The following is a 16,295-nucleotide window of genomic DNA, read 5'->3' on the forward strand; positions in this document are numbered from 1 at the left end:
GGGTGTGTCCCGTGTGTCCCAGCGTAGTAGGACTCTGACTGGACAATGTCTGTGCAGGAACACCCTCCAAACTGGTAACACCCAGATGGCAATTTATGTATTGATCTCTAGGAGGAATTACAAATTGCACAATGCAAAATGATTGATAATAATTTCCTGGTGTCCGCATTTACTAAAACCAGCGTGTCGGGAGAGTGGACCGATGCTCGTTAAGTAAAGTTCGCAGTGAGAATCGACTCGTGGCATCATGATGGGGTGCACATCAGTGTGTGCTGCCATTGCCCACTTTTTTTCCTTTCTGCTTTGGCAGGTGTTTATGCACTTTTGGCTGATAAATAAAGCTTAATACACTAAAATAGGTGGTCTGATAATAAATCGGGCCCAATGCCTTTCTATGGCTGACATATCAAAGATGTTGAACAGAACTGGTACTGTCTGTAGCAACCAATCAGAGCTCAGCTTTCAGCTGCACTGTGGTTGCTATGGGTGGCAAAGGCAAATCGGAGCAGATTAGAGACAGATTAGGAAAATGTGACCCATTGGGGGTCACTTATGATCCCCTATGCTGTTTTTTTTGGAGTATAAGTTGCAAGAACTAGTTTTCTGTCTTTTTAAATCCTAAATGTAGCCATACACAATGTTTTTATGCCATCCTTGCCACTGGAAAGTGGGGAGGCACGGTGGGGGCAGGGCCATCGGCCCAGGCAAATAACAAATTAAATTTACTCCAGCTAGCGGCTGAAGTAGATTTCAATTTGGGCACAAGGACTGCCGGAAGATGTGCCTAATTGAAAGAGGACCTTTCACCACTCCTGACATGCCTGTGTTAATAGCTACATACATTAGCCCATGTAATAACAATTCTGGATCTATTCTTATGGCTCTATGTTGTGCCATTCCTTTATTTCTACTATAAGTTATGAATGAATTGCTAGCAGTCTGCAGTAAGGTACAGAGGGGTGGTAACAAGTTGGGGGTGTGTCCCTGCACAGACTGAACCTATCCAATCAGTGCTGCCATTTTCATACTGTGCAGGGACACACCTCCAACTGGTTACCTCCCTTCTGTACCCTTACTGAAGGCTAATAGCAATTCATTCATAACTTCTAGTAGAAATAATAAAGGAATGGCACAACATAGTCATAAGAATAGATGCTCCAGAATTATTGCTACATGAGGAATACATGAAGCTATTAAAATGAGCATGTCAGGAGTGGTCACAGGTCCTCTTTAAGATGAGGCGTGTGCCCAGTCATAAAATAAGTGCATCCTCTGGCATCTGAGTCTCAAAGAGTGGTGTAAAACAATCTATTAGGAAGCTTATTTTGGACTAGCATTGTACACCTGAGTTTTGACGCTTCTATAGCCATGGCCTCTCTGCCTCTAAGCCATTTTTAGACTCCTCTTGTGCACATCCAACATGACAAAGTGACCACTTTAGATGGGAACCTACTCTATAATGACTCATGTTTTTGTGCCATTAGGCCTTAAAGGGGTATTCCATCACAGACAATGGGCACATATCGCTAGGATATGCTCCCATTGTTTGTGAAAGGTGTGGGTCCCACCTCTGAGACCTGCACCTACCCTGAGAACTGAGCAGAGTGGTGGCTGGAGGACGGTCCGGCCACCGCCAAGCGCTCTCCCCATACAAGCGAATGGGACCGCCACGGTAGTTGGGCACAAACTGATTCAAATATATTTAAGTACCTCATATTCATGTATATAGTTAATATAGCATTAAAGGGACACTGACAGGCCCAATAACCATAATTAGCTGTACATATCCATGCACAGGTCTTCTAATGTGCATTAAAAACATATAAGTATCCCCCCTGTCCACATTATGAATACAGTTAACTCACGTTTTATAACCTGAACTAATCGCTGTTCTTTCTGCCCAAAGGGCGGGGTTTCAGCTTCTCTTGCGCCCAGCAAGCCTCAGCCCAACCGCCGTTTTGAAGCGCCGCCCAGCTCATCAATATTCACTTTGCTGGGCGGCTTCTGCAGTCCCCGACCTTCCGAGATCCGGCGCATGCCCAATAGAAAGCTATGGGTGCCGGGCGCATGCGCAGAAGCTGAAAGCGAGTCCGATGCCCATAGCTTTCTATTGGGCATGCGCCGGATCTCGGAAGGTCGGGGACTGCAGAAGCCGTCCAGCTAAGTGAATATTGATGAGCTGGGCGGGGCTTCAAAAACGGCGGTTGGGCTGATGCTGGCTGGGCACAAGAGAAGCTGAAACCCCGCCCCTTGGGCAGAAAGAACAGCGATTAGTTCAGGTTATAAAATGTGAGTTAACTGTATTCATAATGTGGACAGGGGGGATACGTAGATGTTTTTAATGCACATTATAAGACCTGTGCATGGATATGTACAGCTAATTATGGTTATTGGGCCTGTCGGTATCCCTTTAAACATTTTTATAAATCAACTATTTGGTGTTAGCAGAATGCTGTTGCATTGTGTTTAATATTTTTTGTTTTTTCTGATTCCTCACGAGGCTAGATCTGATTCCAGCCCCCCCTCTGCTCGGTTCCAGCTCCATTACTCCACCTCAGGTGCCGTTGGTTCTGTAGTTACGTGGGTCACATGATGTAGCACATTGGTGACTTGTGACTGCCGCAGCCAAAGCAGTTATATGACCCATGTCAAAGATGATGATGACACTGCTACACCCAGGAACTGTGGTGCCCATCGGGGAGCAATGGAGCCAGAACCCAGTGTCTGGGATCAGGTAAATATGCTTACCACTGCTGGTACCACATTGGGGGGGTTGGAGAACCAGTGAGCAAAATCCTTTTTAAACTTTTGTTTTTGGTTTTTGCCTTGCCCTCTCTATGTTGGCCCTGGTACAAAAAAATGTGGTGCACAGACACCACAGAATGTGGCTCAGTTTGCATTTGTAATAGTATATCTACCTTATAAATGCTATAAAAGACCAGCATGAATCATTTTGCATATTTTCCAAAGCTTCGCTTGAGTTGTTGACCACTTTGAACCCCTGTAGGCTAAAAAAAAAAATAGTCCAGTGAGCGGTCTTACTGTGATTGACAGCTATCTCTGTATGTACATATACAATGATCACCCACGACTCCTAAGCACAGAAAGAGCAGAGGTTTAAATTAATAAATTACAAGATACATTGAATCAAGTTCCTGCATTCCCTTTAAGGTTTAATACAACAAGTTATAACATTGTGTTCTTTTCAGGTAAAGCATCTCACCCGTGACTGGAGGACCACTGCCTACGCTTTAAGGTATTCTGATATACTTGAATTAAATGAAGACAACAGGAAAGTTAGACGAAAATCTCCAGTTCCAGTTTTTCCCAGTGAGAACCTCCCCAGTAAAATGCTCTTGGTTTATGACCTTCACTTTATTCCAGAGCTGCAATGTTTAAATAAGGAGCAAGAAAATGGGGGGATGCAAGAAAAGATAATGGAGCAGCTACTTAAGAGTTTTGGAGCTTTTGGAAGCATCTCCTCTATACGCATCCTAAAACCTGGTAGGGATCTTCCATCAGATGTGAAAAGATTCAGCAGTCGATACACTCAGGTTGGAACCAAGAATTGTGCAATAGTTGAGTTTGAGGAGGTGGAGGCTGCAATTAAAGCACATGAAACTCTTAATGCCGAAAGTGACACTGATGATGGTATAAAGGTTGTGCTAATAGGCATGAAGCCACCAAAGAAAAAGATTCAGAAAGACCGAAGCAAAGAAGAAGACTCTAAGAATCTTCGCAAAAATAAGTCTCTCAACAAAAGGGTTGAAGAGTTACAGTATATTGGAGATGAGTCTACAGGTTATAGCACTTCAGAGCCGGATAGCAATCCCAACTCTCCAATGGTGGGCCGAAAGATCCAGTCAACCAATAAGTTGAGCCCATCTGCTTACCCAAATAATCACTTGAGTCCAAATGCTTCACCCAGAAATAGCCCTTGGAGTAGTCCTTGTGGCCAGCGTAAGGGGGTCAAGCATTCCCCTCTTGCTGACGGCATGAGCCCTGAAGTTTCAAGAAGGTCTACAGAGTACTCTTCAGACAGCAGCATCACGCCATCTAGTAGCCCTTGGGTCCAGAGAAGAAGACAAGCCCAAACGGTAACACAGGAAAAAAGTCCAGCGTGTAGTCCAATGCTTGGGAGGAAGATACAGAATGCGGATGGACTTCCTCCTGGTGTCCTGAGGCTGCCTAGAGGTCCTGATGGTACAAAAGGGTTCCATAATGGAACAGAAAGGAATAAGCTTGTGCAGAATGTATGAATTCCATGCAACCTTATGGGACTTAAAATTCTGTCAACACTTGCCACTAGTATTGAAGTCTCCGGTATGCAAGACTGTGCATGTGGAGCCTCCACTATTCCAGAGCTCGGCAACGCTTCTACCTGGCAAGATATTGATTTCTAGAAAGACTGATAAGAAGTCTGTATTTATTATTTTTTTATCTGATTTTTCACTTACTTTGTACAGTTGGCAACAGTTATGCTGCATTATATTTTTTATTTGTTTTTTTTAAGTTTGTTAAACCCTTTTAATTTCTATTTCGATCTTACTGGGTATCTGAAGCAATTGCTATTCATTGACACTTATCAACATACTAAGGCGAGGAACGCAACAGGTTGCATTATCTCCAAAATCTATTGGCAGCTAGGACTAGTTTATCCAATAGGCTGTTGTTAATCTTTCTGCAATTCTCATTGTACACTTCCAAAGACAGACGTGTATAAAGAATGTATATTTTCTGTGCTGTGAATTAAATGAACTTCCATAAGCATTGAAGCATCTTGTCGTGGAATTCTTGCTACACTAAGAACCTATGGAAATGTCATGAATTGTATTGGAGAGCTTTTAAAACTGTTGAGCTTAAAATGTGATTACCGTTTGTGGTGATAACTTTCCAGTAACCCTGAAGCATCACGTCCTATTCTTGGTATCATGTCTTTCCACACCTTTTATGGGGCAAATATTTATTTCTGATGTAGGGAGACTTTGGAAATATTCTAAGAACTTTTCAAGTAGATGTAATACTGCAACATGTTAATTCCTTCCTTCCACGTCTTATACACACTTAAACCCTATGCACTAAATGTAGTGCTATTTAAGTCCCATAGAAGAATTGCATGCACAATATCATATTCAATATTCTACTTAGAATACACGGGATAAGGATGTTTGTACTTTCATCTACTGAAAGGTGGTGTAATGGAGGATGCCAGGGGCGGACTGGGATCTTAAAGTGCCCCTTGGGGGGGGGGGGGGGGGCCCATTTTGTAGGCAGGTCCAAATTAACAGAAGGTGGGGAAACACAAGTAGGCGGAGTGAACAATACCATCCCAGCAGAACGAAATATCACAGTATAGCACAATATACTGTCCCAAAAGATGGCCCTCTGTGGTGGCCATCAATAGCTACCATTTTCGGTCCCTCTCCAGTTGTGTCTGATTTAAGATATGGAGCAGGGGGCTTAGGAGGTGAAGAGAGCGTTCGTTCCAGCCTCCGGATAAAACAATGGAATCCTTTATTGAGAGAGTCCTAAAATCCAGGTATGCCAAACATAGTACACAGAAAAAACGCACCTCCCTTAGGGCTTATGCACACAACCGTATGTATTTTGCGGTCTGCAAAAAACTAATCCACAAAAAATACGGATGACATCGTGTGCATTCCGTATTTTGCGGAACAGAACAGCTGGCCCTTCATAGAACAGTACTATCCTTGTCTGTAATGCGGACAATAATAGGACTTGTTCTATTATTTTGCAGAACGGAAATGGGATGCACACGGAGTAACTTCATTTTTTATTTTTTTTTGCTGGCCCATTTAAGTGAATGGTTCCAAAACGGAACTGACACTGAAAGAAAATACGTTCGTGTGCATGAGACCTTAGTCTTAGTCTGTACTATGGGTTTGGCATTTCTCAATAAAGGATTCCATTGTTTTATCCGTAGGCTGGAATTAACTTTCTCTTCCGTTTGCATTTGTTGGAGTTCCATGCTTTTCCGTGCCCTGGACCTCCTGTATTGGAGCTGGCCGTGATTCTGTTTGCTTAGGAGGTGAGGTACGGGCCACAGAAGTTGAATTCAGGAGGGCATGTGCAGTCGCTGGCTGGGTACAGGAGTACCTGATTCTCACAGCGTTAATTACCACTGCTAGCGGCAGAGAGGAGGACTTGTATGGCCCCCTAGGCATCAGCCCACCGACATAGCCAATCTGCCCCTGGCTGGTGCGATGGAGTTACCTGTGGCTAGCCTTCAGATTCTTGCTGACATTATGTAGTCTCTTCCAAAGTGATAGCTGGAATTCCATTGTCATTGGAAAAATCACTCATCTTGAAACGTGTATTTTTATTCACCATGATGAATATCCGTTATGGGGAACCTATTTGTACATCCGGTTTGCTTGCTTTGATGTTGGATCTCCCACCAGGATTGTATAAAAAAAAATCCATACATCAGGCATGGTCCCCTAAAGTTGTCTGTTCTTCTCCCAGGACATAACAGGTTTATTATTGGAGCGTGTTCTAGCGTGTTGGGGTGTGATTACTCTGGGCTGATTTTAGATGCAGTATTTTAATAGTTTACAGTAATCAATGTTTACAGTAAAAGTAGTCCTAACATGTGTCCCAATTCACATGCATTTCTGTTATCTCCAGTCCTTGATGGGTTAATATAATTATACCAGAAAGAGCCCAGTACTATAAGCATCCTGGAGATTTAATTCTAGCAAATTCAGGAATGAGGAAAAGCTGAGTGTGTGGCTTTTTTTATTTTATTATTTTTCTAGAATTCTACAACGAAACCCTGCACGGTACAAGCAGTGTTGGAAACCTGCACAAACACCACACCCAGAGCATGCTACAATAAAAAAAAAAAAAGTTAAATTAAAGGGGTTTTTGAAAAGACTCGGCTCTTGATTACCCACCCTCAGGATAGGTCACTATCTGATCAGTGGGGGTATGACACCAGGCACCCCCAACTCTGTGTGCCATGGCGGTTTCCTAGGCATGTGATCTTACATCCATTGGTCACATGACCTTAAGGGGAATATGATTGACCTGCTATACCATGCACAGCCACTATATAATGTGTGTTTCTTGGATGAGCTGGTTGGAAAGTCAGACCCCCCTCTAGTCTGATATGGAAGATTTATCCCAGAATACCCCTATAACCCCCTAGACACAGATGAGATCTGGGTTATTTGTAAGCGGTATAATTGGAGCGAATGTGATTACTGCAAAAGGTCTTAGAATTATATAGATATTATATAGAGTCCAATATTTTAATAGTTCTGTGGAAAACGGGCAATCTCAGAACCTGGCCTGGCAGCAGTTTTTGTTTTTATATCCACTATGCCACCTAATTTTATTTCTTTGTCTGTTTTGGCAATTTTCATATCCCAGCTGCTGCCTTCTCGCTGTGTTCTAGCTTAATTTCCTTCCAATGTCAATGAAACTTTATGGGAAAATCCCAGGTGTTAACTTCTAGATTAGATCAAAGCTTTCATAGAAACAGAGATTTTGTATTTTTTTCTATGATTTTGGATATAGAAAGTACTATAGTATAGGCATTCTCAGTATTGCCTTGTAAACTAGGGGCCATGGGCTTGAATCTGACTGGTGCACCATCTGTTTAGTTATGCACTTTTTATGTTTATGCACTTTATTAAAGGGCTTTTCCCATCTAAGACAATGGGGGCATATCGCTAGGATATGCCCCCGTTGTCTGATAGGTGCGGGTCCCAGCAATGAGAACAGAGCCGGGAAATGAACGTATGTGCAGTCGCCCTCTATTCATTTCTTTGGGGCCGCTGAAAATAGCTGAGCGCTGGCTCGGCTATTGCCATCTGCCCCATAGAAATTAATAGGAGCATGCACGATGCGCTCCCATTCACTTTTATGGGAGCAGCGCTTGGTGGTGGACTGACCAGGAAATCCAGGGTCCTCCAGCCACAGCGCTCCCCGCTTCGTTCTCGTTGTAGGTGCGGGTCCCAGCAGTGGGACCTGCACCTATCAGACAATGGGGGCATATCCCTTTAAGTTTACGAAGCTATATGTATACTGCATCAGTAAGAACCCAGGACTGCTCTAGTGTGAACCTGCAATCGTGGTTCAGTTTTTACATTTGACATTTCTTTCCACTGCAGTCTGGGAATTAGATGTTCACGTTTATATGCAACAGCTTAGGCTGCATTCACATCTGCACTGTTACATTCCTTTTCTTCTGTTCCGTTATAGGAGCAGCAGAACAAAAATAACAGAAGTGCAAGATTTGGCACTTAACTGAAGTGAACAGAGCCTATGAACCCCATTGACTATAATCGGATCCATTAGGTTTCCGTTCAGGAGAAGGTTTTTGTAGCAGAGACAAAAGTCCTGCTTTTTTTCAGAGCAGACTATACTGTAGCAACTATGTTCTACTTCTGTATATTGAATATATCACATCTTCCCCATCTCTAAAGGAGTGCAGATATGTAGTAGGAGTGTACAGTGATTAACTGCAGTTATATAAACCGCCTGACTCACCCTGCTTGTCTGTGCTATCTGTGTATTCTGACTCTCCAGTATAGCTCTGTGAGATGTAACTTCACACTGGTCTTCCTGCCTCCTGAGCTGATGAGGGAGAGAGATGATGGGACTGAGAGGGGAGACAAGCTGAAGCTGTAGCTGTGTGTACAGCAGCTGTCATGGCTGACATTACATAGAGCAGTGCAGTGTGGTGACACTCCACAAAGCCAGGCATGATGGAAAATGTAATCATTAGGACAACCATATCTGAGGTGAAGACGGAATCAAGATGGCAGACAACCCACAAATTATGCATCAAATAAAACATGTATACACAAGAGCGTTGTCCTAGAATCCCGGAGTGCTGTGTATATATGTGTGTGTATATATATATATATATTCTATAGAGAGATCTCCAGTAACCCCCCCCCCCCCCCAAGCTGTACCTGTGGAATACATATCTATTTCACTTATTGTAGGATTGCGTGTTTCAGTGATGTTCTCCCATATTTCAGATACCAATAAAAATCAGATCCATACTTTCAGGCTATGTTGGCTTATGAGGAGCAACTTGAAGGGAAAAAAAACGGGAACAGAAGGGCCTGTGGTGTTTTTTTTTTTTTTTTTTTTTAAATATGGCAGATTATCCAGAATTCTGCAACGTGTGAAGGGGAATTTTTAAAATCCTGTCCTCTACAGTGTAAGGCTGGTTTCAGACGAGCGGATGTCACGCTCTGGACTCGCAGCGCAGCTCAAGCCCTAAACAGCACTGCCGGGGGTCACAAAGCATTGATGCTATGACAGTTCTGGAATGTATAGAATAACACTGACATAATGCTGTCAGTGTCATTTAAAAACTGTAAATCTAAATAATGCTATGCAACCCTGGAAGGGAGCTGCGCTGCGAGTCCGGAACGTGATATTCGCTCGTGTGAAACCAACCTAAGGCTACATTCACACAACAGTGAAAAAAACATCCCTTAAAATCTGCAAAACAGTCCTTTTTTTTTTTTTTTCACTGCCTTTCTGAGAAACGGATGTTAAAAACTGTTTCCTTCAATTGTATGAGGGCTGTCTGTGAAAATGGACAAAATATAACGTCCTTTATTTTTATGGTCATTATTCATAGGCTGTCAAAAAGGCAGCCATCTGAATAACCCTATAGACTACCATTGTTCTTAAAATTGCCATGTAAATGTAGCCTGAATTTACAGTTTTGTAAATGGACAGCATTTGGACTGAACCCTAAACACATTCAATTCAATGGGTACATGCACACTGTGGCAGTCCTTACCACCATACATTTGCATGGGGCCGCCTGCCCGGTGAGTCAGACTGTGCTACATCACGCCTCAGGAGTAGTGTTGAGCAAACTTGTTTTTTAAGTTCTGCGTCCAAAGTTCGGGTTATCGAAGAATCCCATTATGGATTCCAAATTCCGTTATGGTCTGTGGTAGCGGAATCCATAACGGGATTCTTCGATAACCCGAACTTTACACGCAGAACTTAAAACACAAGTTTGTTCAACACTACTCAGGAGGGATGTGGCCCTGCCATTCACTCTCCTAGACCTGAAGCCTGTGAGGCAGTATAATGACACAGGCGGTCAATGCAACCTTGATGGAGCTATGGCCTCATTATGTCTGCCTGCACCCCAGCACAGACTGACATGAGAATGTCATTGCGCTGCTGAGACTCTGCATAGGAAGCTGCAACAACATTGTGACACTTGCACGAGTCACCAGGGGACTCAGACAACCGGCCTGCATTGCATTGGAATACAGGGAGCATTACTGGTGGACATTAAACATATTAGGGGCACTACTGGAGCATTATAAATAATGGAGGCCATTATAAATATTGGAGGCATGAAGTACTGGGGACACTACTTTGGGGGGCATTAAACATACTTGGGGCACTACTGGGAGCATTAAACATCCAGGGGGCTATTATAAATAATGGGGGCACTACTGGGGCCTTAAAAATACAGGGGGCAATATAACTGCATTATTACTATTGGGGGTTTGGTGTGGGCATTATTACTAATAGGTGCACTCTCAAGAAGCAGTAGCACTGTAATTAGTGTACTTTGGGAGAGAATTATTACAATTGGTAAGACTTTTGGGAGCACTTTGGGCACTATTAGTAGGACACTGTTATTTCATAAGTATAGTATTTAGGGGCATTGGGAAGCACAGTGTACACAGTGTTGGGAGTAGCAGGAGGAGGTAAAAGTGAAGAATCTAAGATGTCCATATGCCAAACTGCAGAGAGGAGACGTGGCTAAAATATTTGTCATGGCGGTCTGGTCAGAATGAAGAAGATGAGAAAAGAGACCATCTACAGAGGAGACATTACTGAATGTAAGAGGTATTTAGTACTATTTGTAATGTTTAATTCAAATATGCCTTTAGCAGCAGTGCTGGAAGGAGAGGATGGATTGAAAGTTTGGCATGGTTGGGGGTACCATTTCAATTTTCACCTCAGGGACCAGAAATCTAGACTCTGCCTTAGCCACAACTTTCAACTGTGTCTGCGTTCTAAGGACATGGATACAGTTGTGGACAAATGGAACTGCTGCTGAGGAAAACAAAAACAAGGACTGTCTGGTCTTCACTGATGGTTGTTAGGACATGTTGAGTGTTACTGCATCCACATGGAAGAAAATATGACAGATATGCAGAAAACACTAAGCAAACTGAGGGATAAAGGTACATTTGTCACTAGCTAGCTAGCCTGACCACAGGTTCAATAACCCAAGCTTACAGCAGTGTAGATCCCTATGATATTTGGATCAGCAGGTTCACGGTCAGGCCCAAATTTGCAGCTGTAATACAGACACAAAAATGTGCCCACAATTTTTTATGTGGCATTACAACACCACAAAAATAAAATGCACAAGTACATGACAGTTTGGCTAATTCTATGTAAAATCTTTTTGATTCCAATTTTATGCCAGAAATAAAGCAATACAAAAATGGATATATATATATATATATATATATATACACACACACACACACACACACACACACGAGATCAACATGGAAAACAACATACAACGCCTCTTTCACACGGGCGTCATGTTTTTTGCCCGGATAAGATGTGGGTGCGTTGTGGGAAAATGCGCGATTTTTCAGCGCGAGTGCAAAACATTTTAATTCGTTTTGCACGCACGTGAGAAAAATCGCCATGTTTGGTACCCAATCCCGAACTTCTTCACAGAAGTTCGGGTTTGGGTTAGGTGTTCTGTAGACTGCATTATTTTCCCTTATAACATGGCTATAAGGGAAAATAATAGCATACAGAATGCATAGTACAATAGGGCTGGAGGGGTTAAAAAAATAAATAGAAATTTAACTCAACTTAATCCACTTGATCGTGCAACCCGGCTTCTCTTCTGAGTTCTTCTTTGCTGTTCACAGGACTAGGACCTGTGATGACGTCACTGCGGTCATCACATGGTCCATCACATGATCTTTTTTACCATGGTGATGGATTATGTGATGGATCATGTGATGAGCGCAGTGACATCATCACAGGTCTTATTCCTGTGAACAGCAAAGAAGAAGACAGAAGAGAAGCCGGGCTGCGCGATCAAGTTGATTAAAGGTGAATTAAATTTTTTTGTTCCCCCTCCAGCCCTATTGTACTATGCATTCTGTATTCAGAATGCTATTATTTTCCCTTATAACCATGTTATAAGGGAAAATAATAATGATCGGGTCCCCATCCCGATCGTCTCCTAGCAACCGTGCGTGAAAATCGCACTGCATCCGCACTTGCTTGCGATTTTCATGTAGCCCAATTTATTTCTGTGGGGTCTGCGTTAGGTGAAAAACGCACAATATAGAGCATGCTGCGATTTTCACGCAACGCACAAGTGATGCGTGAAAATCACCGCTCATGTGCACAGCCCCATAGAAATGAACGGGTTCGGATTCAGTGCGGGAGCAATGCGTTCACCTCATGCATCGCATCCGCACGGAATACTCGCCCGTGTGAAAGGGGCCTTACATATATTCTAAAGCACTGTATAAAAAAAACGTATTGGTGTTAACTTGGCTCCTGGTGCTAATTTCCTTAAAGTGTTTTATTTAATTTTTTTGCTAATGTGTAGGGACAGTGACGGGGAACATTTTTGTAATATACTTTATTTAGGGAAAACATTTATTTGTGGTAGAAAACGGGCTGAAATGTCCCTTATGGCTCATGCACACGACCGTATGCCCTCCGAGACATACGGTCCCATGAGCGGGCCATATGTCCCGGAGCGGCATACATCGTGCGCACAGGAACGCACAGCATCATAGGTTACTATGATGCTGTGCGCATCGGGCCACCCGCAGGACTATTGTCCTGCACTCATAAGATCATTTGAGTGCAGGACAATAGCCCTGCGGGTGGCCTGATGCGCACAGCATCATAGTAACCTACGGATGCTGTGCGCTCCACGTATGCCACTCCGGGACATAGGGCCCGCTCACGGACCGTATGACTCGGGAGGGCAATAAGGTCGTGTGCATGGGCCCTTAGCAGTGCTCTTTCAAATGAGCGTTGCTAAGGGCCATCTGTCTTCTATTAAGCTTAGGAGAGACGGGCTGTGCTGGGAGCTGTGGGCCTCTGCCTGCCCTGCTCCCTCACAGCCTGGTGGGCACAGGAACCTTACGTGTTACATATACATAGTGTTATATATACATTTTCCCTTGTATTAAATATAATCTTCTACAGTATGTATATGCTCACTGACCAGTGTGGCCAGAGCTGTCAGTGAGCTGTTTCCCCCTGCACTCCTGGCTGACTAATGAACCAGCCGCCAGGAGCGGTTCAGGGAGGCAGGGGGAAGCTGCTATACAGTGTATAAAGACACACAGTACATACAGTAAAATAGCTTCCCCCTGCCTCATTGCACTGCCTGTAGTGAGCGCTTACCGCTCGGTCAGGCATCGCGCCCAGCGGCTGCTTCATTAGTCAGCCGGGAGTGCAGGGGGAAAGCAGCTCACTGACAGCACTGGTCAGTGAGCATATACAATAGTGCAGAAGTTTATATTTTATAAAAAGGGGTAATGTATATATACTTTATAAACACATAAGGCTCCTGTGCCCACCAGGCTGCGAGGGAGCAGGGCAGGCAGAGGCCCGTCTCTTCTATGCTGATAGAAGACAGATGGCCCTTAGCAACGCTCATTTGAGAGAGCACTGCTAAGGGACATTTCAGCCCGTTTTCTACCACAAATAAACATTTTTCCTAAATAAAGTACGAAAATGTTCCCCGTCACTGTCCCTATACATCAGCAAAAAAAATGAAACAGCAGTTACGCTTTAATTATCTGACAAACCCTATTTAACTGGCAGCCTAACTTTCCAGTTTTCACTGACTTTCCAAGATGGTGAGCCATGGTGAATAAAACCCTCCAGCGGTATGTGGTCCAGACGAAGGCCATGACTCTATAAGCCATAGCAAGAGAAGTCGGTTGTTCCGAATCTGTGATTTCTAGAATACTCCATCTTTACTATGTCACAAACTCATTCAAGCCCCCCAAGAAGGCTGGTCATCAACGAAACACAAATGCAGGAGAGGATAGGATAATGCGGAGAATCCCAATCTCAATGCTGCAGCTGGAATTGCTCGCCAGTTCAGCACTAAACAGTGTAAGGCTACTTTCACACTAGCGTTCGGGCGGATCCGTTCTGAACGGATCCGCCCATAATAATGCAGACGGAGGCTCCGTTCAGAACGGATCCGTCTGCATTATATTAGCTAAAAAAAGCTAAGTGTGAAAATAGCCTGGGACGGATCCGTCCAGACTTTCAATGTAAAGTCAATGGGGGACGGATCCGCTTGAAGATTGAGCCACATTGTGGCATCTTCAAACGGATCCGTCCCCATTGACTTACATTGTAAGTCTGGACGGATCCGCACGCCTCCGCACGGCCAGGCGGACACCCGAACGCTGCAAGCAGCGTTCAGCTGTCCGCCTGTCCGTGCGGAGGCGAGCGGAGCGGAGGCTGAACGCCGCCAGACTGATGCAGTCTGAGCGGATCCGCATCCATTTAGACTGCATCAGGGCTGGACGGCTGCGTTCGGGTCCGCTCGTGAGCTCCTTCAAACGGAGCTCACGAACGGAAACCCGAACGCTAGTGTGAAAGCAGCCTAATGATGTGTCTCGTCATACAGGTCTCAACGTTTAGGAGCATTTGGGCTGAAGGACCACTCTGCAGTGACCAAACCTCTCATTAGCAAAAGGCTAGACTGACCTTTGGTGGGAAGCATGTTGTGTGGACAGAGGAGAAGATTTCCTAAGTTCACTTGAGTAATGAAAACAAGTTAATTTTTTGGGGTCCGGTAGGAAATATTATGGGTAGGGATGAGCGAATCGACTTCGGATGAAACATCCAAAGTCAATTTGCCTAAAACTTTGTTTCAATACTGTACAGAGCGAGCGGATCCATTCACTTGAATGGGGTCTGCGATCCACATTGCAAAAAAGTTGTGCATGCACTACTTTTTTACGGTGCGGAGGCACTGACAGAAAACTCATTGCATTGGGCCTAAAGTGTGTAAAGTAGTTAGTAAAAGTGTGGGGGGGAGTGTCATGGTTTGTGGAATGTTTTTGGCGTTGGTCCTCATACAGCTACATGGCAGGGTGAATGCAAATGTTTATCGGAACCTTCTTCAACAACACGTGGTTCCTTACCTGCGTTCATCAGTAAGCCAGCCATTTTCATGCAGGATAATGCCCCCTGTCACAGAGCACATTGGGTAAAACAGTTCCTTGAAACTGTAAACATTAAAATAATGAAATGTCCAGGCCATAGTCCTGATCTAAACCCAATAGGAAACCTCTATTAAATCCTTGGCGACAAAGTTAAGGCCAAGAAACCCACTACAGCAGTAATGGCGAACCTTTTACAGACTGAGTGCCCAAACTGAAACATAAACCCACTTATTTATCGCAAAGCGCCAACACAGAAATTTACCTCGAATACTACAGTCCAATATAGAATATCTTCCATGTACTTTATCATTTATCTACAATAGCCCGCCTACATTCCATGTGCTGCCTGTGCTGTTCATAGTGCGCCCTGCGCTGATGACCGACAGGAGAAGTCTAAGGCATATTGGTACACCATAGACTTTTTCCAGGGTGTGGATGCCGACAGAGAGGGCTCCGAGTGCCACCTCTGGCACCCGTGCCATAGGTTCGCCATCACTGCACTACAATCACTGAACGGTAGAAGAGACTGGAAGAAGAGTGGACCAGAATCCCAGCAGAGCAGTGTGAGACTAGTGATGTCCTGTGGTTGCAGATGTGCTGGAGTCATTCAAAGAAAAGGTCTGTACACTTCCTACTGATTGTTGACGGTAGTAACCTTCAGAAAATGTACTTGTAGTCTTTCTCTGCGCTACAGTCACTTGATGTTCTCTTAATTTAGTTAATTGTGTTTTCTGCAAAATAAAGGTTCTTTGTTAAAGTGCCTCGGTTATTTTGTAAAACATTGTTCGAGTAGCATAGCATAGCCACAAGAAAAATTCATTCAACTGTTGAGCAATTAAGATTGTGTTCATAAATTGTTCTCTAATTTTGATCTTCAGTATGTAGTTTTCAAGGAATTTTGTGCACCTTAGGTTTTTACACAGCGCCCCCTGCTGGATACACCTTATCAGAACTTATGTACTTACTGCTCAAAACTAATTATGCATTTCAGTATTTGTAAGGCAAAACCAGGAATGGAACCAGCTCTGTCATGTTCTAGTCCCCTCCTTAGAAATACTGATGCAGTATACTAATCTT

The 16,295-nt window shown here is 43.8% G+C and overlaps 1 protein-coding gene across 1 annotated transcript in view; it reads left to right on the forward strand.

Moving 5' to 3' along the window:
• Positions 1-4,769, forward strand: part of LARP6 (La ribonucleoprotein 6, translational regulator) — a 46,759-nt gene extending 41,990 nt beyond the window's left edge. The window contains exon 3 of the mRNA XM_044283301.1: positions 3,210-4,769. Coding sequence (XP_044139236.1) covers positions 3,210-4,259 — 1,050 coding nt within the window. The 3' untranslated portion in view covers positions 4,260-4,769. The remainder of the gene's footprint in view (positions 1-3,209) is intronic.
• Positions 4,770-16,295: the final 11,526 nt, after the last annotated feature.

This window comes from Bufo gargarizans, chromosome 2 (genome assembly GCF_014858855.1).
Source record: "Bufo gargarizans isolate SCDJY-AF-19 chromosome 2, ASM1485885v1, whole genome shotgun sequence".
Lineage (NCBI taxonomy): Eukaryota > Metazoa > Chordata > Amphibia > Anura > Bufonidae > Bufo > Bufo gargarizans.